Raw genomic sequence first — 25,138 nt, 5'->3', positions numbered from 1 at the left:
AGATAGATACACAGGTTGGCTGAGACTGGGAAAGGCTATCAGATTTATGTGCATGCAGTAATTCTCCAAAGCTTTCACTCACATACACTTCTAGGAGTCTAACGAGAAATTTGAACATTCTGTCACTGCATCAGGTCATTATGCACAATGTACTTTGTAATGATTTTCTCAGCATCTGAATCTAAGTCAGATGGAACAAAGTTGGGGTTTCCCCCTCCTCCTCTTCCTCTGGTTCAACCACAACATCCTTGCTCCATCTGTGCTCTGAATCTCGATGCCATTAAACCTGATGATCCCAGTGATAGGAATGTCAAAGACATTTTCCTGGACCAATATAACCCCCACCCAAGCGCTTATGGGTGGGATTTTTAAATGCACCTAAGAGAGACAGGAGCAAAGTCTCCTTGAAAGTGGGACTTTCAAAAATCCCACCCCAGGGGAATGAATACCAATGTTTGAAAACTATTGAGAGGTAGTTTAGCAGAGAAAGGATTTCATTGCATGTTATTTTGGAGGCAATGAAGGATGGGGGTAGTGGCAGCATCTGGCGGCAATAAACGAAGGAAATAAAAAAAATCGTATCCTGGTTTTAAGACTCATTTCCACTATGCTGTGTATACTACAGTCTCTTTTTTCATGGTTAAAAAAAATTAAGAAAATTGCAAACCTAGACAGACTATCCTGTTGTGAACGCCATAATAAAAACGAGCTCTTAGATAGCACCTTTGATACAAGGATCTCCCAACCCTTAACCAATGTTAATTGACAGTCCTGCAGAGTCAGCAAGCATTACAAATGGTAAACCGAGACAAGCAGAAAGACTAGGGCTCCGTTGAAGTTATTGGGAGCAGAAATGGGCCAAATCACTCAGTGACATTGCCATTTGGAAGACTGAACCTGTGTCTGGATAGATCAGTTTGTTTTCATTTGAAATAAAGATGTGTAAGTATAAAATAATAAAGATGAGAAGGTGGCAACTCAAGCAGACCCCATAACACCAAACACCGGGAGGGTGGATCCTCAGCTGATATAAGCTGTCCTGGCTCCCACGGGGAAGATGCTCAGCTGGGGTAAATTGCCAAAGCTTTGTTGATTTCAATGGAGTTATGACAGTTCACACCAGCAGAGGATGCACCCGTTGTAGGCTCTGGCTGTAAGGAGGGTTTGGTACAACTGCAATCTTTGTTACCACACCTACGTCATCATCACATGCTGACCATTGACCAGGATTCTGGGACACTCGTAAGTTCAATACTTCAACTTGGAAAGATTAATTACTTTAAAAGAAATATAAATAAGCAGTTTAAAGAGAGATGGTTGTGGACTAATGATCATTAACTGCTCAACATTAAGGCTGGGGCTGGTTAATGAGAATAAATAATGGGTGATGTGTCAGCTTGGAAAGCAAGTGATAAACTCCTCATAAGCGAGCAGGCTGCCTCCTCTTCTCGCTGATGCAACCCTCATTTTTTATGCTCTCTCCATGACCTACATCTTCTACCCTTCAGTCTCTCTCCCTCCCTCTGCCAAATGTCCTTTTGTGTCTGAGCTCATTTCTGCCAGTGCTTCCCCTTCAAATTTCAGAGTATCAGCCGTGTTAGTCTGTATTCGCAAAAAGAAAAGGAGTACGTGTGGCATCTTAGAGACTAACAAATTTATTTAATAAATTTGTTAGTCTAAGGTGCCACACGTACTCTTTTCCCCTTCGAATGTGCTCTTTTCGCTGCCTTCTTGAAAACAGAATGCTTTTCTTTGTCATTATTTTCAGTGTTGCTCTGCCCGATCATCATCATTGGCTTCCTTCAGAGCTCACTTTTAATCCCTTTTCTAATTGGGTTCCTGCCATGATCACAAAATCCCCCCTCGAACGTTCTTGCGCGCACTCTGTCTCACCTGCCTTTACCTTGTCAGCAGATTGGGGTTTGTTCATCATTTGTCTGCTTGAAATAGGTATAGTTTCAGTACATAAAGGGAAAGGGAGAACGAAAAAAAGACATTTGAGTACACAAATAACAGTACAGAAGGCTCAGTTAAAAAGACATTGGGTGAAATCTTGGCCCAGTAAAGTCAGTGGCAAATCTCTCATTGTCTTCAGTGGAGCCAGGATTTCAACCATTATATATAGCTTAACTTTAAAAGCCAGATTGGAATCGTCCATCACGTGGATGCGTATGGGGGCACACAAGAAGTCTCCTCTCTCATCCGCCACCAAATGATTGCATAAATCACCCAAAAGCCAGTCAAAACAGTGGAGCAGGGATTGCTCATCCCTTGTAGAGCAAATCACCTGTAAAGAACCAGAAAAGCAGCAGGGCCATCCCGCCATGCGATGGTCCACAGACCAAGGCCAGCACAATACAAGACAAATCCATGCTGGCCAAGTGGCTGCTACAGAATTCACCTACCTTCTGAGCACCAAACAGCCACGGGAGTTGTGTTTCCTAGGGAACAAATGGTATCAGAGTGTTGATGCGGTTCCACGCTTCCCACCACCTAGGGCTTTGTGCCATTTGCACAATAGAGCACTCAAAATGTATAAGACTCACAATAGGTTCCAGAACAAAGAGTAAATGTCCTCAATACCTAGTGTACCTTTCATTCCCTAAGATCCTGCCTCCATAGTTGCTTGCTAGAACCCTGCTACTCCCCAGTTGCCCAATTCTGATCTCATTTTGGTAGCCCCATTGACTTTCCTGGAGTAATGTGGTTTCAGAATATATTATCTGTTGTCTGCTGTCTTCTAACAAAACTCTATATTCTTAAACATAAGAATGGCCATACTGGGTCAGACCAAAGGTCCATCCAGCCCAGTATCCTGTCTACTGACAGTGGCCAATGCCAGGTGCCCCAGAGGGAGTGACCCTAACAGGTAATGATCAAGTGATCTCTCTCCTGCCATGCATCTCCACCCTCTGACAAACAGAGGTTAGGGACATCATTCCTTACCCATCCTGGCTAATAGCCATTAATGGACTTAACCTCCATTAATTTATCCAGTTCTCTTTTAAACCCTGTTATAGTCCTAGCCTTCACAACCTCCTCAGGCAAGGAGTTCGTCAGGTTGACTGTGCGCTGAGCGAAGAAGAATCATAGACTCATAGAATATCAGGGTTGGAAGGGACCTCAGGAGGTCATCTAGTCCAACCCCCTACTCAAAGCAGGACCAATCCCCAACTAAATCATCCCAATCAGGGCTTTATCAAGCCTCACCTTAAAAACCTCAAAGGAAGGAGATTCCACCACCTCCCTAGGTAACCCATTCCAGTGCTTCACTACCCTCCTAGTGAAAAAGTTTTTCCTAATATCCAACCTAAACCTCCCACACTGCAACTTGAGACTAATACTCCTTGTTCTTGTATTGTGGGGCCCAAAACTGGACACAGTACTCCAGATTGGTCCTGCTTTGAGCAGGGGGTTGGACTAGATGACCTCCTGAGGTCCTTTCCAACCCTGATAGTCTATGATTCTATGAGGCCTCACCAGTGTTGAATAGAGGGGAACGATTACGTCCCTCCATCTGCTGGCAATGCCCCTACTTATACAGTCCAAAATGCCGTTAGCCTTCTTGGCAACAAGGGCACACTGTTGACTCATATCCAGCTTCTCGTCCACCATAACCCCTAGCTCCTTTTCTGCAGAACTGCTGCCCAGCCATTCAGTCCCTAGCCTGTAGCATGGGTTTCTTCCATCCTAAGTGCAGAACTCTGCACTTGTCTTTGTTGAACCTCATCAGATTTCTTTTGGCCCAATCCTCTAATTTGTCTAGGTCCCTCTGTATCCTATCCCTACCCTCCAGGGTACCTACCACTCCTCCCAGTTTAGTGTCATCTGCAAACTTGCTGAGGGTGCAGTCCACGCCATCCTCCAGATCATTAATGAAGATATTGAACAAAACCGGCCCCAGGACTGACCATTGGGGCACTCCACTTGATACCGGCTGCCAACTAGACATGGAGCCATTGATCACTACCCATTGAGCCCAACGATCTAGCCAGCTTTCTATCCACCTTATAGTCCATTCATCCAGCCCATACTTCTTTAACTTGCTGGCAAGAATACTGTGGGAGACCGTATCAAAAGCTTTCCTAAAGTCAAGGAATAACACGTCCACTGCTTTCCCCTCATCCGCAGAGCCAGTTATCTCATCATAGAAGGTAATTAGATTAATCAGGCATGGCTTGCCCTTGGTGAATCCATGCTGACTGTTCCTGATCACTTTCCTCTCATGTAAGTGCTTCAGGATTGATTCCTTGAGGACCTGCTCCATGATTTTTCCGGGGACTGAGGTGAAGCTGACTGGCCTGTAGTTCCCCTCCTCCCCATGCTGTGCTGCCATATGCAGTAGTCTGGGAGCTGACCTTGTTCATGAAGACAGAGGCAAAAAAAGCATCGAGTACATTAGCTTTTCCTCCTATCCTCTGTTACTAGGTTGCCTCCCTCATTCAGTAAGGGGCCCACTCTTTCCTTGACTTTCTTCTTGTTTCTAACATACCTGAAGAAACCCTTCTTGTTACTCTTAACATCTCTTGCTAGCTGCAACTCCAGGTGTGATTTGGCCTTCCTGATTTCACTCCTGCATGCCTGAGCAATATTTTTATACTCCTCACTGGTCATTTGTCCAATCTTCCATTTCTTGTAAGCTTCTTTTTTGTGTTTAAGATCAGCAAGGATTTCACTGTTAAGCCAAGCTGGTCGCCTGACATATTTACTATTCTTTCTACATGTCGGGATGATTTGTTCCTGTAACCTCAATAAGGATTCTTTAAAATTACAGCCAGCTCTCCCGGACTCCTTTCCCCCTCATGTTATTCTCCCAGGAGATCCTGCCCATCAGTTCCCTGAGGGAGTCAAAGTCTGCTTTTCTGAAGTCCAGGGTCTGTATTCTGCTGCTCTCCTTTTATTTGTTTTAAACCTGCTGCCCATCAATTTCATTTGGTGGCCCCTAGTTCTTATATTATGGGAACAAGTAAATAACTTTTCCTTATTCACTTTCTCCACACCACTCAGGATTTTATAGGCCTCTATCATATCCCCCCTTAGTCTCCTTTCTTCCAAGCTGAAAAGTCCTAGCCTCTTTAATCTCTCCTCACGTGGGACCCGTTCCAAAATAGTAGGCTGTCTCTTACTGGCATCAAAGCAACAACAATACTTTGTACTTCTATAGCATAAGTCATCAGAGGGTCTCAAAACATTTTCCAAAGGTGAGCAGCATTATCCTTGTTTGACAAATGGGAGAAACAAAGCACAGAAAGATTAAGGGGCAGCTCCTCAATGGCTGCAAACTGGTATTGAAATCAATGGAGGGTGCACAAGCTAAGGATTTGGTCCTAAATGACAGAGTAGCTCAGTAGTACAGGTGGCGTGTAATCCGGTCTCCATGGACATCAGTGTCAAAACTCCATGCAATCATCATCATCTGTTGTGGGGAACATTGCCTAGTGGTCAGGGATTAGGCCCTACGGGAGTGTGGTCGGGGAGCCAAAGCCCTTGTACTCCACTTGGCTCGGACCCAGGGCCTTGTGTGGCCTACCAAAGGGTCTGGCACAAAGGAGAACCTTAAGATTGCCCTCCTTGGGCTATTTCCTACAACTTCTCCAGTGTCCAAAGTTCACAGTCTTTAACTGGAAAATGTGGAGGGGGTCAGTTCCCCACTTGACACCTCTTCACGGCCAAGCATGGCATGGTGGCACTCTCCCTCTTCGGGTGGCAGTTGTTTCCTCTCATGCCAGGTCAGGTCAGTTCCAAGTCTCTCTCCTTCTGGGATAGTCCATAAACAAAACAAAGGAAGTTAACACAAACAAACTGAGCCAATATTCAAGAGGGGGAAATGTCTCCCTCTCACCTTGTATCAGAATCAGGTCCCTCTTTCCTCTGGGAGGGACCTTCAGGCAGCTGTTGATAGGAGAGACCCTGCTTTCCCTCAGGAGCTGCACAGTAAAGGTCCTTTCTCTTCCCTAGTCTGCTCACAAATGAGCTGCTCTGTTCCCTTTTAACTCCTCCTTCAGCCTGTGAATCTCTTATAGGTGTGTGTGTGTGGTGGGGAGAGGGCTGGAATCTCCTGAACCCTTTGTTGCCCAGTGTGGGGTTTGTATACCCTCTCACACTCCCACAGATTTCAGCAGGGCCAGCTTTCACCCTGAGTCTGTTGACTACTCTAGTGTAATGGAGGAATTTGTAGAGCACCTCTGTAATAGTTATAGATGGGCAGGAAATGGTTCCCCTCTCCAGCAAATATTTTAGAGAATTAAAAAATGCTGACCATCCCAAATGGGGACAAAATCATTAATCTCAAAAAAAATTGTGAATTAAAAAATTGGGGGGGAAATCAGGTCAGGTCAATCAAAATGTTTCATTTAGATTTCAACGTTTTCTTTCTTTCAGTATAATTAGCTTAATTTTTTTTAAAAAAGTTGGAATTTTTCATATTGAAAATGTTTAAATTTTTTAGACACTTTAAAAAAAAAATCCTCACTTTCAAATTGGGAGATTTGTCAAAACCAATCCTGTTCCCTGTTTTAGAAATGGTTTCAATTTTGAACTGGCATTTTTCAAGAAAAAAATGATTAATCAAAAAATGCCCATCCAACCTGAGTGTTTCTAAGCATCACTGATATATTAATGCTTTCTATTATAAGCCTAAAAAATCAACCTCTTACATCTCGTGTTGTTTTGTCCCGACCAGTTATTCTCACAGGTCACATAAAAAAAAGACCGAGAGGTCATTTGGTACATCGCTACCAAATCTTACAGTCATGCAGATTCTCAGTTCTCCCCAAAGGTGTTGTGTAAATGGGTTTTATTTTCACACCATGGTTTCTATACTTTCTTGTAAACAGTAGTTCCTGGCTTCAATTTTAGCTCTGTGTTGATGTAGTCTCTAATTGCACATATAGGGCCAAACATATATGTTTTTACATGTAGCTGTTTCCTAAAAATGCTAATCACTGCAATATCATGGTACACTGAAGGGTCTTATCCTTGTTTCCACTAAGGTCAATGGGCATCTTGCCATTGATTCAATGATAGTGGGACTGGCCTCACATTGTGTGCATGTTTGCTTGCACACATCAAAAAAAGACATGGTCATGAGCCTATAGTCATGCTGCTTATTGAACTTCCATTGACTCAAACGTAGTGCAACTTGTGGTATGGCCGAGGAATTGGAACCTCATTTGTGCAGATTAGTCCAGCGCCACACTGTCCACGGTTGTTTTGGGGGAACGAACCTCTGTGGGGAACCAAAAGTGAAGCTCTCAACACATTAGCCTATCAGGGGGGATTGGATACATTCAACCTGATCATTGGGAGCCGCGAGGATACAAAGTGAGGCTCCAAGACCATATTATTTTTATCTTCAGAGCTCCATGGGGCCAGAGTGGGAGGAGATGCATCTTCCTGTCACCACCCCTGTGCTACACTCCTCCCCCAATCGGAGTCCCTTTCTTCCTTCAGCAAAGGTCCTGGGCCACCAGGAGAGGCCTCCATGGTTCCTAGAGCAAGGGATACTACGCTGTGAAGGTAGCTGAGTGATGTTTCCATGTGGTAGGTGTGCAGATTCCTTCCCATGCATTTTTCTAGGGGACATGATCTGGGCCAGTGGCTGTTTGTGCCCCAGTGGTCACAGGCCTAGCTTTCCAGACACAAATTCTGAAGTCACTTTGCATAACACATGACATTTTTTTTTGTTTCTCTTTTTCTTTTTTTACACTTTTAAGAACATTCTTGGAAAAAAAGCGAACTGAAGCATGTTTTTCCCCATTACCATAAAGAGGGCTTGTGAGTGCATGGTATTGGTATCCAAAAGCTATTAAACTCCTTAGTGATGTGAAACAGATGGAAAATAAGACAAAAGAATTCACAACTCATGTTAGACTGAATTGAATTCCTTTAATTTCACACAATGAATAACATATGAATAGGATTAACTTTTTTTTCTTTTCTTTTCTTTTTTTTTCTTTTTTTTTCTCTTTTTTTTAGTTAAGTGCTCTACACTGTGCTAACCAGACTTGGTAGCCAAAAGACTGAGCTTTGTTTTAGAAAAAAATGTTTAAAAACCAACATCTAAGATCATGAAGGAGCATGACATTAAAGCATGCCAGATGTATCTAAGCCTCAAATAACACCAAGTCCATATCCATTTTTAAATGTACAAAAATGCTTCATGAATAAAAACTGTTACAAAAAGAACATTTCAAACAATGTACAAGGTTTTTTTCTCTTGCCTCTATATTCAATAAAATACAAATACATTTTTTTGCTCTAAAATATGTTTACATACAATCAAAGTAGAACATGCAAATTACACTTTAAAAAAGGCTTTTAAAAACCACTTATGAATACAAACTAAAAATTAGCCAGCACGACTTATAGAACAATCTTGTGCCCCATTCGTTTGAATTTTTTTTTAATTTTTTGAAATACAGTATATACATATTTAACACTTCATGTGCATTTATTATTTAAGAAATAGCTTAAAGAAAAAGAAAAAAGTAAAACAAACCAACATGGGATTGAACTGCTTTCCCCACGTTGTCCAATTGGCAGCTTTTTTATGGTTTTACAATTTTTTTCTATTTTTTTTGTTGTTTTGTTTTCTTTTTTAGTGTTTTATACAACCTAGAGAGGCGTCTTTAGGTTTAGGTTTCTCTTGTTTAAATGTGCTTCTAATTGTCTCAGAACTGCTGCACCTCATATTTTGGATGATGCTAGAAGGAAGAAGTATCACAAAGGCATGATCGGGGTCACCCCAATTCAGAAAAGTATCCCTTTAAGGAGGATAGTGCTTAAACACATGCTTAAGTGATTTCCTGAGTTGGGGGCTGTGAAAAGAGGAGTTAGGGAGATCCTTATGTATAGAATAATAATTATTATTATATATATTGTATTACTGTAGCACCTACGACCCCTCTGTCATGGACCAGGGCCCCATTGTGCCCAGCTTAGTACAACCGATACAAACACAATGAATAGTCCAAAACACTGTTGGAAAATGGAGAAGTATGGACCATGCAGTAGGATACCCTAGTATTTATTATAATTAGTGTTGCTGTTGTTTATTTCTACAGTGCCCGAAAGCATGCAAGGTGCTTCACGCAACATTTAGTATTGGAAGGGCTCAAGAAACTGCTTCCTCTCCCCGCTCCCAACTGTCCCCTTTCCTTGCTTTATATAGTCAGTCCTTGGAAATATGTTCTGAGAATTTAGGCAGTTCCTCAGTAAATCTTAATAGTGGTAGGGGGGAAAAAAAACCCAAAAAGCTCGTTACTGGAATAATGTTGGGTAATAAACTTCAGGAGTGGGATTTTAGCCTTAAGCCCTAAAACTAAATCCTTTATGACCTGCACGTAGTACACCACCTTATAATATTATTCTGTCAGCAACTTGCCTGTCATCTTTAGAGACTATGCAACGTGCAGAACACAAATTCTGAGTGCCACTGAGCAACATTTTCCGCCTGCCTGCATACACATTAGCATGCTAATCATCTGCCAGCCAATATTGGCTGCGCGATGCTGTTGTTTGGACAAACAGCCAATGCTGGATCAGAGCATCCTTGCTTCCTACTATGTTCCATTGCAAGCTCTTGCCCGGAAGAAACAAATCCTCAGTCGTGCTAGTTAAAGACCACTTGACCTAGATGGTAAACTCTTTGGAAGCTACTGTTTGCATACCTACTGTTGATTCCTAATTGTGCCTTTACTGTTATGCAGAACACTGCAGGGGAGAGAGGGGTGGGGCAGTAGTGGTGGGGTGTAGGTGCTCTTAAGTAGTCTGCCTGTGGGCAGAATACTGTATATTTCCTTCAGTTGTTAGCAAGAGTGTGATGGGGCAGGGTTCCGGCCACCCCCTAAACCCACTAGTTCGGCCCTCTTGGGGACATGAAGCACTGAGTTGGCCCCATAGTCTAGTGCTCAGGGAGAACTAGCTCTGCATTATGCCTGGATGCTGTGTGGGAGGTGTCGATGCGTATGGGGCACAGCTCCCCAGCGCACCTCTGTCGGGATAGCCACAATTTAGGAAACAAATTCAGCCCTTGGAGATACATGGACAGCTCTGATGATCTTCAATGGGACACACATGTGGCATCCAAGGATGGAATTTGGCCCTTTGAGACCTTTTCTCCACCCGCTAAACATGAAAATCTCTGTTTTGCTAATGGGGAAACAGAACATTTGAGTTTGAATCTAGGATTCGTCAATGCTGGGATTAGTTTCCATTTACAGTCTACCTGGAAAACAAGAATACACTTTTCTTGTGCATTTAAAGAGACACTGTCAACGTTCTAGGCCAAAGGGCGAGAAAAAAATAATTCCTTTAAAAACTAAATACCAATAAAGTTTCTTATGGGTGGGGGGACGGGGGAATTTAAACATTTCTCTGCAGTACCAAGACTTCAACCAGCAACACTGCGCTAGTTTATGAGGACCAGAAAGCAAAACTAATGATAACAGAATGAGAAACTGACCAGGCTACTCCTAAACTGTGTGAATTGCAAAGGAAATAATCATAATTAAAAGAAAAAAAAAACCACAAAAAGCAAATTGGTAGGATAAATGGTGCAAAAACAAATTAGGAACAGAATTCTATGGTCCCTCTCATTGGTTTTAATGAGACTTTTAACTGAGTTAAGACCAAAAAATTTGTCCCTAGATTTTTTTTAAAAAATGCATTCAGTCTGAATAACCTAAGGTGCTATAACAGAAGTAAGAAAAAAATCAATCTTTAAAAAGAATGAGCTTTATGTTTACAGTGTCCCTTTAACACCATAGTCTTGATATGATTTTGTAAATAAAGAACAGAAAAGAAACACGTTCTTTTTTCAGAGAACTAATATTTTTATTTAGTTATTTAGTGTCATGCTATTTGAAATTTCCTTGGCAATAAGCCACATCAAAGATTTCTCGAACAAGGGAATCATTTAATAATTCCACTTTCCACTCCCTCACTGGAATTTCCCTCACTTCCTCTTTTAACATTAATCTTGCCATGCCAGGTGTTCAGAATCTTGGAGGAATTAAAAATAAAGTCAAATAAAATAAAATTGAAAGTTTCTGTTTTAAAATTTCAACAACTGACTTTTAAAAAGTTTTATTACTGCAATGGAATAGCTTTCATCTTCAGTCTTCGTTTTGCTTACCGTTTTTAACTGGGCTGTGGACATTGAGATCAGATATTTTATCCAAACTAAAATCAATGGCTAAAGTACAACTCGAAGGAGAAATTTACAATTTAAACTGACCATTTAAAGAGACGATTTGTCACACACAGTTTGCATCCATGCAGACTGATAGCTTTATAATTACATTATGTACAAAAAAACTTTTTAGTTTATTAAGGCAACCACAACTTGGAGAACTTGTCCAAAGTGGCATTAATACAATTGCAGTGGTGCTACCCTTTGAACATTATTTTTATTTTTCAGATAAGAACACTTATTCCTTTTTTGTCTTACGAAGTAATTGCCAAGAAATAACCTACTTCTTCATATGGTTTTATTGTCTGTATGTTTTAAACAACCTACTTTAGCTATTTTCTTTTTAAACAACACGCCAAGGCATTGCTACAGAGTTTTGATCCAATCCCACAAACATTCTGCACGTGGGAGTCCCACTGATTCCAGTGGGAGTTCCTGGTGATGAGAATGAGCAGGATTGGGCCTTCCTCCGCCCCTCATGTCTGGTGATTTTAATCCATATTGTACAATATTTTCTATTCCCCAGAAGTTTCTTGCTGTTCTTTACTGCTATATGCTGAGCATGAAAACAACTTGGTGGCTGGTGACCCCTTTGTTAACATGCCACTGGGAATTACAAGTTGCTTAACAGAAAGGTGCTACCATTACTGAATATCCATGTACACCTTATTTTAAAACGTGATGCTATTCCGTCATTCCTCAGGATAGCACTCGGAACGAGCATGTGTGTGCATGTAAGGCTGTATTTGTGTATTGTCCATATTGCAGCGAGTCCTTATAAGTAGGCAAATAAACTGAGAAAAAAGATGTCTAGTCAGAGTAAGATTCAGGCCATGTGGGATTATGATGTCCCCAAAGCCCAGCAGGTTTATAAAACTGAAAAAATTAAATGAATTAAAACAGATCATAACAGAGATCACAGTTGAGGAATTTACATTTTTTTTTTTACAGTGAGTTCTACTATGGTATAGCTATTCGTAGTTGTGCCTGACCCGCCAAATAAAATCAAAGTCGACGATGCAGCTCCAATGATGATGTTCAGATGCGTACTGAGAAGACAGCCTTCCGCTTGCAAGATATGAGAACAGCAATGCTGAGATGCTGATTTGTTTTGGACACTCTGCAAAGTGGATGGTCTCATTAACTTTGAAATTCCCCCACCCACACCCTGCTCCTTTCCCCCTTTTCCTACGGGCTAGTGCCAAAGTTGATGATGATGACGATGATTATTATTGGTCCATCCTATCTGAACGGTCATGGCTGCCACGCTACTGAAAAGGAGAGTGACTCTGATGCTGCTTCAGGCGTCAAGCAGAACCTACCCCCCTTACACACTTCAGGGTGTCGGTCACGAAGTGCTCAGCACCCGATACAGGCGTTCCATTGGATGTGTCTGTACTAGGGAAGAATTTCACTTTCACTTCCTCTTGCTTTCCGGTGCCTTTTCACTTTCATTTCCTCCTCCTCCTCCTGATGCTGCTGCAGATGCGGTTTGTTTTTCCGCTTTCCAACTCGTGGTGTCCGGGAAAGGGGTGGGGGTGGAGGAGGAGGTGGCGGGGGAGGAGGGGGAAGCGGTGGTGTCTCTCGAGCCATGTTTATTACAGCCTCAATAGTGGCCATCACTGTATCTTGACTGGCTGCTTGCTCCAGTATTAAAGGGTTCAATGTGGGTCTCTGACCTCGTTTGCTGGGAAGGTCAACGCATTTTTCCAGAACTGGCATTTGGTCTCTGGAGTCTTCGTCAAATGAGAAAGGTTGCTTCCGGGGACGCCCTCTCCTCTTCTTTACGAAGTTATTGCCTGTCTTTGATTGTCTCTGCAGCCGCTTGGCTTTCAGGATTTTGTTCACGTGATCCAAGTTCTTTTTGGTGGACAGGATCTTGGTATAGTTGCACATCTTGCGCACCTCACACTGGATTGCTTCAATTTCCCGACGCTTGAATCTCTTTTTCAGTGGTGAACTGGCTGTGGGGAGAAAGGGAGAGAAACATCCATTGTTAAAACAAAAATGAATGAAAACTGTCTCACTCCTGCCACCTTTAGAAAGGTGAAAAGCTGGGTTTTTTTAACATGTTTAACAGGGCAGAATGAAATGATTAATAGTAATGGATGATGATAAATAATGACAGAAAGATGGAAACCTGCATAGAAAAAGCAATTAAAAAAGAAGAAGAAGACAAGATTATTTCTGATAGTGGCGGAATTAGCCATGGAAGAACAATTGTTATAATCTTTATTGCCAGTTTAGATAAAAGACTTTAGGACCCCGACTACATAACAATCCTCAAAGATCTATCCATCTTCATGTCCTCTCTGGAGCAACCTGTAGTGGCCAACCTGCTTTTCATTCCTTTTGCCTAATGACTTGTGAAACTCCAAAGCAATAAAGACTTCACTACAACATGTTTTACAATGGACTTGATTTAACCCCACTGTTGTATGGGACTGCCACGAAGAGGCCTGCTCTCTGTCTCTGCTCTGATGCCTTCCCGTGGGGTTGGAGGGCATGGTAGTGAAGAGATGCCACACTGATTTACTATACTAGCTGTCAACCTTGGTAGGACTGGTCACCAATTTGGCATACATCACAAAATCTGCACACTTGATGGCTTCACCCTGCCCTTTAATGGTCACTGCAGTATCCACTGCAGTTGAGAAGTGACAGGAATCAGTTGTAATGACTATAAAGGAGACTCGTTATTGAAGCCAGTGGACATAGACTCTGTGGTTCTCTTTGGCTCCCAGACTCACTAATACAGCTTGTGCTCCTTAATATCACCACCTGAACTAATCAGTCATAAAACTGATAGCTCTCTACACTACAGTCAAACCGGAAAAGTCCAGTAAACAACAGTTGCCACATTGCAGTATCTGAGATACGACTGTAAATGCCTACACTTAGAGAGAATATAACTAATTTCTCAGATACCCGAGCAGTAACGGAGACTAAATACTGTCTCTTTAATGCGAATCACGGTAGATTTTTTGTAAGTTACATTCTGTAATATCTGTGGATAAGAGAAACTCAAAGTACAATCAGAGAAGCATCCAAAACACCTCATTAAAACACCTTTTCTCAAAATGCTTCAGCACTAGTTTTCTGGGAAGACCAAAGAGTGAATGTGCATATGCAAAATTTATTCATTGCAAAAAATCCCCTAAAACTTACCAGAATTTCTAATATTAGTACTCAGGTGCAAGACTGTCATTCAATTCCCTTACTATATTTGTTTTTCTAAGACAGGCTGAGAACCTATAATGAAAGGAAAGATGATCCAGTGGTTAGGATTCTAGATTAGCACTCTAGAGACTCGGGCACAAGTCTCTCCTGTGCCTAAGACCTTGGACAAGTCACTTTGGGCCAACTTTCTAAAGGTTTTAGACAACTGAAGATGCACATAGGTGACTAATAGGATTTTCACAAGCACCTAGGTACCTAACTCTCATTAAAATCAATGAATGCCTAGGTGTTTTGAAAATCCCACGAGGCCCATATCTAGCATAATTGGGGTAAAAGAACTTCCCCACCTAACCAGGGTGTTGTGAGGATACATAGATTTAAAAGATTGTGAGGCGCCCAAAGATTACAGTAAAAGGGGACCAAGTAAGTACCTATGATGGAAGATATTGTTTTAATATTGAATTTCCATTGGGTTGTACAGAATTTTGCCCTTACAAAATTAAGCATTTTTTTTAAAAAGAAAACCTGGCACAAATAATGCTAATTTCAAAATCAGAAAAATGTTGCTTGTATACTTTAAAATGTAGTAATAATAGTGCTAACAATCTTAGGGCTGAATTCTGAGTTCACTTGAATGGGATTCTTGGCATCAGTAGGATTGCATGGGACGCATATAACACCAGAATTTATGTAGTGGCACTTTCTGTTTTTTAAAGGTCTGTGCAAACATGAACCAATTAGTCCAAATGACATCTTGGTGAACTAGATAAGTATTATTAACTCAGTCTTGCACATGGGAAAGTTGAGACCCACAGAGTCTGGTTCTGATCTCTCTAACACTGGTTTTATGACGACTTATCTCCATTGACTGCAAAGTTGTTAGGGCCTGATCCAAGGTTTATTGAAGTTAATGGAAAAATTCCCATTGACTTCAGCTCAAGCCCTTAATTCAGACCACTGTAGCTTAGATCAGAATCTAAGACTGTAGTTAAGTCACTTGCCCAAGATCACACAGTGAGTCACTGTCCAAGCTGGGAACAGAACTCAGCAGTTCCTGGCTCCCAGTCCTTTGCTTAGGACGCTAGACCTTTGATGTCTTTCTTAAATTGTCTAATTGTTCTTCACTGGATGGGGGCTTCGGTTCACAGTTCATAACTTGCTCGCAGCTTATGAGTAAGTGACTATCCCTTTGTGAATGAAACAGAATGTATTGATTAAACTACTGAAATAATGTGGATTTCCTTTTACTCCTAACCTATCTGTTCTGCACTAACAGAAAAGAAATGAGAGAATTCAGAATTTTGTAGTAAAGAATAAAATATATCCCACTAAATTAACCTTGGTCCATGTCTACTTGCAAACTTAATTTACACCTGACTGTCAAGCAGTCACTTGGGTTTCAAATCCTCGAAATTTCAAAAGCAGCCACAATTTATAGAAAGGTTCACTTGGGGGTTATCACTCCCTTCGTGGATAACAGCCCAATCCTTATAGCGGTAGTTTAAAATAAAGTTCTATTTTAACATTTTCTGTAGATAACCAGGAACAGTCCAGTGAAAGAAAACACTACTTGCTTGCTCTGGGATACACCAATTTCAGAGTAGAAAACTCATTCATTGTCTTTCCCCTTTGGAGAACATAAATTATTGGCTCTTACAGCACCAGGTTGCTTGGATTCCACAAAGAGCTTGCAGAAACAAACCCAAGTTACAATGCAAGAAGTAGGAGTGAGTCATAAACAAAACACAGACATATGCTCTCATATAAATAAAGACCTGGATGGCCAACTTCCCAAAGTCTGGTTTTCATTAATTACAAAACAAAATCTATTTTCCATATGTAGCCCGCTGTCGTCCCCCCCCCCCCCCAAAAAAAAATCACTGACAGTTTGTGACTCATAGAGGACAAAGAAAAAAGGAATGCAGTCATTTTGGTAACAAATACAGAAAGGCTGGAAATCAAATACCCAAACTGCTAGGGAAAAATCCAATTAGTTGCACTAAATTCCCTGCTAGTATTTTGGTCACCCCTAAAAAGTGGAGATTAGGTGTTCTCGGGTTGAGTGCTGGTAAGAGACTGGCTTTATTTCCTGGCCTGATCACATGGTCTGGGACATGGTCACATCCCTGTCACAGGGCAAGAGTCAATGTCAACTGACTCCAGTGGCTACCGTTACATTTTCCAGTATTGCCAACCCCAGGCATTTAAAACTCATGAGATTGGCTTTAAAATCCTAAAAAAAAAAAAAAAAAAGGGGGGGGGGGGAGGTCTTTTTATTTGCTTTTTAAAAAGAGAATTGTTTTCTGGATGCACTCCGGTCACATTTTCAAGCATTTCTCTGCAACCATGAGGGTAGAAACTTAAACTTAAAAAAGAAAAGAAAAAGCTGAGATTTTCATGAAAGCAAGTAACCATAGAAGGTGTGGATTTAAAAACATACACCAGATTTTGGGAAATTTGAGACAAATTTGCAAAGAGTTGGCCACACTCTCTTCCCTTCCTTTTCATAGACTCATCGACATTAAGGTCAGATCGTGATCATCCAAGTCTGACCTCCTGCACATTGCACGCCACAGAACCTCACCCACTCCTGAAATAGACCTCTGGTTGAGTTACTGAAGTCCTCAAATCATGGTTTAAAGTCTTCATGTTACAGATAATTCACCATTTACCCTAGTTTAAACCTGCAAGCGACCCATGCTGCAGAGGAAGGTGAAAAAAACCCAGGGTCTCAGCCAATCTGACCTGGGGGAAAATTCCTTCCCGATCCCAAATATGGCGATCAGTTAGACCCTGAGCATGTGGACAAGACCCACCAGGCAGACACCTGGGAAAGAATTCTCTGTACCAACTCAGAGCCCTCCCCATCTAGTATCCCGTTTCCAGCAGTTGGGGATTTTTGTTTCCGGCCGCTGCCGATGGGCCACATGCCATCGTAGGCAGTCCCATCATGCCATCCCCTCCATAAACTTAACAAGCTCAGATTTGAAGCCAGTTAGGTATTTTTGCCCCCACTGCTCCCTTTGGAAGACTGTTCCAGAACTTCACTCCTCTGATGGTTAGAAACCTTTGTCTAATTTCGAGCCTAAACTTGTTGACGGCCAGTTTATAGCCATTTGTTCTTGGGTCCACACTGGTGTGTAACTTAAATAACTCCTCTCCCTCTTTAGTATTTATCCCTCTGATGTATTTACAGAGAGCAATCATACCTCCCCGCAGCCTTCTTTTGGTTAGGGTAAACGTGCCAAGCTCTTTGAGTCTCCTCTCATAAGGTAGGTTTTCCATTCCTTGGATCATCCCAGTAGCCCTTCTCTGCACCTCTTCCAGTTTGAATTCCCCTCTCCCCCCACCCAAATCAAATGGAAATAAACCAAAGCAACCAAAGTTCTCTGAGGATTATAATGCTTCTTATCAGCTATCTGCCAATAACGGCTGTTGCTGCGCCAGTGACTTTCTGATCATCCCCCACATATTTTTCTCAAAACAGTTACTTTTGAAGTGGGCCATTCTGCCACTGAGGTGGACTTTTTTCCCTTAATGAGTGGGTGGACATGTGATACGGCTATTAACTCTTTTCAGCAGCATTCTGGATATCCTCCAGAAGCTTAGATCTAGTGTCTTCCTTGGTTTTGTTTATATACCTTCTCTTCTTCCTCATGTATAATTAACTCCCGGGCGGTTGGACCTTGGAATGGACTGTTAAATTGGCAAGTTGCCAGCCACCTTCTGTTGGATTCTACCATTTTCTCTCACTTCCAAGTGTTAGGCATGCCTGTTAGAGTACTGGACTCTTTCACTATTTCAGGGCTATCCTCAGGAAGCCAGTCAGATGTTAACATGGATGTTTTTGCCCTTCTACTCTTGAAGCTTCTGAGCTGTTATTTCTAATAAAACACTTTGTGCAGGAGGTCAGACAAGAGGAGCATGATGGTGCCTTCTGATCGTAAAGTTTATTTGTCTATGAGGTGTGTTGTGATATTTTATCAATTATAAGTATGTATCTCTTGAATATACCAGGCCTATGAGGTAAATAGGGTGGGTCTTTAACAAAACTTTTAAAAGCTTTAAAAAGGTTCAGCGCATAGAATGATTGGCTTGTATTGAATATGTACTGGTTCACCTAGCTGTAGTCTCTATTCACTATGAGCCAGATTGTTGGGGAGCGTCAGGGCCATTTGATTGAACATAGGATTTAATGAGGTGTGCCTGTGCTGATATATCAAAGAGAATTGTCAAAGGGAGCCACTTATGGACTGAGGACCATTATGTGTTATTAAGTCATCTGGAAACTCTTAGTGAGCGAACTGCAATGTACAATGTACTCTTACATTCCTACTTGGCATGTTGTACCATGGTTAAGCGTAATAAGAGTTAATCTTTATATTTATTATTATCATTTGTTATTTGTATTACTGTAGTGCCTAGGGGGCCCACTCATGGTCCAGAACCTCAAAGTGCCGGGTGCTGTATAAACAGAGAACAAAACAACAGTCCATGCCCCAAAGAGCTGACAATCTACGTAAGAACTTATCTTTGCAATTTGATTCACATAGATCAGAACCCAGTTCCAGGGCGGTTAGAATATTTATTTGGATTCAGTAGTTCTTTTGCATCTTTTTTCCTGTATTTACTTTATCCTTCACTTTTAGGCCGCTTGTAACTAGAGGAGTGTTCTCTTCTAGTACCGCAAAAGGGATGAGGCAATAGTCCTACTCCAACTGAGTGCTGGCCTTTGGAGCAGGCGGGTCCATCCAAAGGGATGGTGAAGCAGGACCATTGCCTTTGTGTAGCGGGGAGCAAGAGGAAACATTGTGCTGCTTGAGGGACTGGCGGTATGGCTCTGCATTGCCCCTAATGAGGGCTTGTGTCTATTTGGAACAATCTGGCTAGAGCCTAGAGGCTACATGAACCAGAACAGATTCAAAACAGGCCAACCTCAACCACCCATCCTATGCGCTGAACCTTTTTAAAGCCTTTAAACGTTTTGTTAAAGACCCACCCTATTTACCTCATCTCATGGTCCATCCTACTAGCCTTATGACTCTCCCAACCAGCCCTGCCAGCCTCCCTATATACCTTCCTCTTTCCTGGATTGTTCTGAAAGGCCCACTCTGGGCAATCATGCCACTACTTCTCAAAGGCGATGTGATGTCAGACGGGCCTACAGAATGCAACCCAGAATGCAGGGAGTTTGATTACAGCACCAGTGAGGCTGCTGGTAGGGATAGGATGTCTTCTGACCTTCCCACGAAAGGAGCTGCCCCAACAGTTGGAGGCAAGAAATGGAAGAGAGCAAATACTAAACTTCCCACACTGTGAAGAGGAGCTGTGGGAGAGGGACAGAAGGATGGTCTTAGGCATCAGTCTCAAAGAAGAAATGTTAGGTGCACCTTCCCTTCACTCCACTCAGAGGAGCTACTAGACAGGAGAAAGAGCTTTTACTTCAAAGATAATGAAGAGCCACAGGGAAAGAGTCAGAGCCCATTGAGGGTTCCGTTATCCCAAGGTATGGATATTAATTCAGATAAGGACCTGCAGTTCTGGACGTCTATCTGACACCAACTGAGTGAGGTTTCCCCATGGCTAACATAGACTAGCTCTTCACAAATGCTCCCGTGCCCTGTACAAGTACCCTGGTTCAGGGGTAGCCTGTGAAAACACACCATAAAGTCTCAGACCAGTCACACCCATCTCAATGGGTCCTCTTTCCAACTGAGCCCTTACACACCTACTCCATTATTATCCCACCCTCCAGATACAAACAAACCTGCCTCCCCCTGAGTCACAATAATTAAAAACAACAACAACAAAATCAATCAAATCCTTAAAAAGACATTTTTATGACTTGCAAGAAAACAAGAAACTATTTGGAAAGGGCTGGAGTTTATTTCTCTTCTCTCTTCATCTGCACAGATGCAATGTCGTTCTGTCTCGCAAATAGAGACAAATTGAAATGGTTACAGGCCATGCGAGGAAGCCACAGAGTATTGATATGACACAGGAAATAGCTTCTGAGGCAAAGTGGGGAAGCTTTGCTTAAGCTAGACATTTCCAGTGCTGGTTTAAAACTGTATGAATCACTGTGTTACATGAAGAGGTGAGCACAGGTTCATCATACTGTTGGGGAGTTCACCACTAACTCCCTAACTTTATTCCAGACAGCTATGGTCTGTCTGTAGCACTAAAGATTATTCTTAATGACTGTCATTACAGATCCCTTTGGAGTTGCCTGAGGCCATTTACAACAGCATAGTACAGAGAACAGTGTTTGCTCAACAGCTGGGCTCAGTTTGTAGACTTGGTTTGAATCAAGAAGTTTTCAAAGAGCTCCCCATTAATTACAGGAAATCCACAGTACTGTCCTGTTTTTCCATTAACACAGTTTCTTTTGGTTTTCACTAAATTATTTCAACATCTGGGCTACAGATAAACCAACAATTTAATTAGACTTCTGACAATGGAACGAGTGAACTATGTAGACAAGCGTACACTTTCATCTTGCAACTGATCATAAAATATTTGTGTGCTTTCATTCTCATGCATTAAAAAAAAAATCTGCCCTTAGCTCAGCTCTTTAATACTTTCCTGCATATAAACAGAGACTCCTGAATATTTTATACAAAAAGGTTATCTTTACAGAAACCACTTTATGCATGGAGCCCTTGTTTTCATTATTTATCTGAGATGAAGGGATTCGTTTAGAAGCAAAGTACTTTTGCTCTTTAATGGTGCTTCACATAGGTCAATTAAATAACCAATTCTTGCAAAACTCTGCGACGATGGTAACCGTTTATTATACCCATTTTGCAAATGGGGAAATTGAGGAATATCAAGGTTAAGAAACTCCCGAGGTATAGGAAGATCTCAGTGAAGGGCTGTGCACTGTGGATTCCCTATTACTGGAGACTGGGGTTAGCCTAAGGCCTAGTCTAAACTAGAAAATTAGGTTGGTCTAATTAAGTTGGTCAGGGGTGTGAAAAATCCATACCGCATAGCAGCGTAAAGTTGACCCACGTCCCTGTGTAGACAGTGCTAGGTCGATGGAAGAATCAGCCTCTCAGGGAGGTGGAAAAGGACCTAGGGGTGACAGTGGACGAGAAGCTGGATATGAGTCAGCAGTGTGCCCTTGTTGCCAAGAAGGCCAATGGCATTTTGGGATGTATAAGTAGGGGCATAGCGAGCAGATCGAGGGACGTGATCGTTCCCCTCTATTCGACATTGGTGAGGCCTCATCTGGAGTACTGTGTCCAGTTTTGGGCCCCACACTTCAAGAAGGATGTGGATAAATTGGAGAGGGTACAGCGAAGGGCAACAAAAATGATTAGGGGACTGGAACACATGAGTTATGAGGAGAGGCTGAGGGAGCTGGGATTGTTTAGCCTGCAGAAGAGAAGAATGAGGGGGGATTTGATAGCTGCTTTCAACTACCTGAAAGGGGGTTCCAAAGAGGATGGCTCTAGACTGTTCTCAATGGTAGCAGATGACAGAACGAGGAGTAATGGTCTCAAGTTGCAGTGGGGGAGGATTAGATTGGATATTAGGAAAAACTTTTTCACTAAGAGGGTGGTGAAACACTGGAATGCGTTACCTAGGGAGGTGGTAGAATCTCCTTTCTTAGAGGTTTTTAAGGTCAGGCTTGACAAAGCCTTGGCTGGGATGATTTAACTGGGAATTGGTCCTGCTTCGAGCAGGGGGTTGGACTAGATGACCTTCTGGGGTCCCTTCCAACCCTGATATTCTATGATTCTATGATTCTATGATTACCTACGCTGATCGGAGAATCCCTCCTGTCGGCATAGGTAATGTCTACACTAAAGGGTCACAATGGCACAACTGCAGCATTTTAAGTGTAGACAAAGCTCCTAGTCTTGTCACATTCAAGTCACAATGCAAGACCTATCTTTTTACCCAAGCTTCACAGATTAACAAAGATGATGGGCAAATGATAGCTACATTTCTAACCAAAGGAAATCATCACCAGGAATGATCTCATTTGGAACAGTAGCACAGAACATGGGTAGACTGGAAAACAGTTTCAGAGAGAGGAATATACCCAATGCTACTCTTAATTACTTATTTTTTCCCATTTACTTTTAAGGCCCTGTCCATTGCACCAGGTGCAATATATGAAATCACACTAAAATAATCTGAGTAGATGTGATGGCTGCCATCTTGGCCAACACACAAAAGACTCAACCAGGGCACTCCAGAGCTAAGGCTATTTAGCTATAGGCTGTAACAACTCATGTCCTCTATGGACTGGCACAGATGAGTGCTTGTGACACACATTCACCAGTGGATTATATATACAAAAGGCTACCTCAGCTGCTTCTTCGATGTTCATTGTGCATTTGGCATGGTGGGAACATTAGATGAAAACTGCTAGGTAGCAAGCAATGAATGCCAGGGCTGGGAATAGAATCCAAGAATCCTGACTTCTAATCCATTGCTCCAGCCACGAATGATGGCACAACTTATCTCACTAGTACAATGGTGCTGGTATCCTTTGATTAATATAGCTCTGAAGAGCTCGGATACCACAGTGATAAGGAAATGTTAGAAAAAACGGGGTCTGATTATCCCAATCGATTACACACACAACCAAGTGCTACCGAAGTCAGTAATAGTTGCACATGCACAAATTGTTCCGCTAACTGGACTCTGGTAATGAACGGATAGAAAAACAGACAGACGGGACAGAGGGAAGACACAGTTACCTGCATCAGATGTTGCTGAGGATGAAGGTAGGAGCGATAACACGGGCGTTGGTGGCATTGCAATATTTTCAATAGCTGCTGGTTTCCTTCTGGTCATCATGTTACAGGCAGAACTTTCCATTCTACTATGAAGTGAAGTCTGGTCTGCTTTTAAGTGGGGACTTGTTATTCCTGGGGATTGTAAATAAAAAAAAATATTTGGATGAATAAATATGAAGTATACAGGAGTGCTGTGATAGGTATCTAATAGACAGGATGAACTGTTGCTGTCTTAGTGTCCCAGTATATTTCCATACTTCCCTACTAGTGTGTGTAATATGGTTTTGATCTCAGCAAGGATCATGATTTTTATTTGTTTTTAATAGTTTTGCCTCAGGATGTACCATCACAGTTCTCTATAAACAATGCTCAGCTAACAGAATAATCCCAGAAGTCTATTTTTTGCACAAAACAAATATATACAAACACAGGCATGACCACATCGCTATTCAGTGGCATTTTCCATTTATCAGTTCCCCTACCTACTGTGTCCGCCACATTCACTTATAAACTTCTCTGTTATAATCACTTATTTATAGATCCCAAGGCCTGAAGAGACCATTGTGATATCTAGTCTGACCTTCAAAACTTCCCCAAAATAAATCCTAGAACAGATCTTTTAGAAAAAAACATCCAATCTTGATTTAAAAATTGTCCATGATGGAGAATCCACAATTGACTCATTGGTTTTTTTTGTCTGAGAGCGGTCACGGAGCTGAGGGTATGTCAAGGAAATTATGAGCTTTGATGTCCAAAATTCTGCCAACAAATCTTGAGACAGGATATTATACAAACAGGAAACAAATTAGAATGATACCAATGTTCCAAAGATGTAAAACTTTCTGGAGATAGTGGGTGTGTATTATAGGTGGGGCTGGTAGCCACACCTATTATTAAGGTTGCCCTACCCTTCTTACTGGAAAGACCCATCTTTCAATAGCTTATGACTATGTCAAACTTTAATTCGTTGGGATGGATTTTTTTTTCACAGGGTCCTGCCTCATTCAGTCCTCTGGGGGTCGATCAGGGCTGAGTAGTGAAAGACAGAGTTGTCTGTAGGGCTCCTGGCGTCATCTGGTGCAGAAGTTAGAAGGAATGTATTGAATGAGGCAGGAATAGCAGGAATAGAAAGGAGGGTTTCATGGTCAAGGCAGTTGAATGCTACCCTGGAGAACTGGAGTTTATCCCTGGCCTCTGTCAGCATTCTTATATGATGCTAGGGAAGTCACTTGAACTAAACTTTTCATAAGTGTCCACTAATTATGTGGGTATTCTTCATTTTCTAGGTGCCTGACTTGAGACCCTGGCATCCGATTTGGAGAAATGATGAGCACTCTCAGCTGCATCAGAGGTCAGTGGGAGCTGTGCTTTAAACATAGAGTGCTATATAATGCTAAGTACTCTGAAAAATCACTTCCAAGTGTTTCAAATTGGGCACTTTTTTCCTTAATTTCTCTGTGCCTGTGTACAATGGGGATAATAGCACCTTCTCACCTCCCAGGTATGTGCTGAAAACAAAATCATTAATGTTTGAGGCACTCTGAATCTATAGTGATGGGCACCAGAGAAAAGCCCATGAGATGGCCCTCAATAATGTGGAGTAAATAAGAAGGAGGGTTTGAATAACGTGCAGTAAATAAGTAACAACAAGGGGAAAACAAAATGTTGACTAGTTTCTCATTAAATGAGTACTGTCCATCCTGTGCACTAAATGAGGCAGGGGTCCTATGGAAAAAATAGTATGTGATCATGTAATTACACACCACACCATAATGCATACACACCAGGGGGCTGAATTAAGGTTGCAAAGACAGCCTTAATTCTGGCATTTCCTAACTTTTGAGTGCACAGCTTTGCAAACTTGATGTTTGTTTAATGTCGTTTTTGCATGTCTATGTAACATGTATATCACATACAAAAACGACATTAAACAAACATTAAGTTTGCAAAGCTGTGCACTCAAAAGTTAGGAAATGCCAGAATTAAGGTTGTCTTTCTCTGTATGTGA

At 41.8% G+C, this 25,138-nt stretch overlaps 1 protein-coding gene across 1 annotated transcript in view; it reads right to left on the bottom strand.

Annotated features, from left to right (window-relative positions):
• Positions 1-7,876: 7,876 nt before the first annotated feature.
• The window catches only part of SETBP1 (SET binding protein 1), a 324,256-nt gene continuing 306,994 nt past the window's right edge, over positions 7,877-25,138 (bottom strand). The window contains exons 4-5 of the mRNA XM_073343441.2: positions 23,092-23,262; positions 7,877-13,158 (exon numbers count right to left, since the gene is read on the bottom strand). Coding sequence (XP_073199542.2) covers positions 12,593-13,158; positions 23,092-23,262 — 737 coding nt within the window. The 3' untranslated portion in view covers positions 7,877-12,592. The remainder of the gene's footprint in view (positions 13,159-23,091; positions 23,263-25,138) is intronic.

This window comes from Lepidochelys kempii, chromosome 5 (assembly GCF_965140285.1).
Source record: "Lepidochelys kempii isolate rLepKem1 chromosome 5, rLepKem1.hap1, whole genome shotgun sequence".
In the NCBI taxonomy this organism is placed as follows: domain Eukaryota; kingdom Metazoa; phylum Chordata; order Testudines; family Cheloniidae; genus Lepidochelys; species Lepidochelys kempii.
Note: the sequence above shows the minus strand (reverse complement) of the source record. Positions and strands in the feature narration are given on the sequence as shown.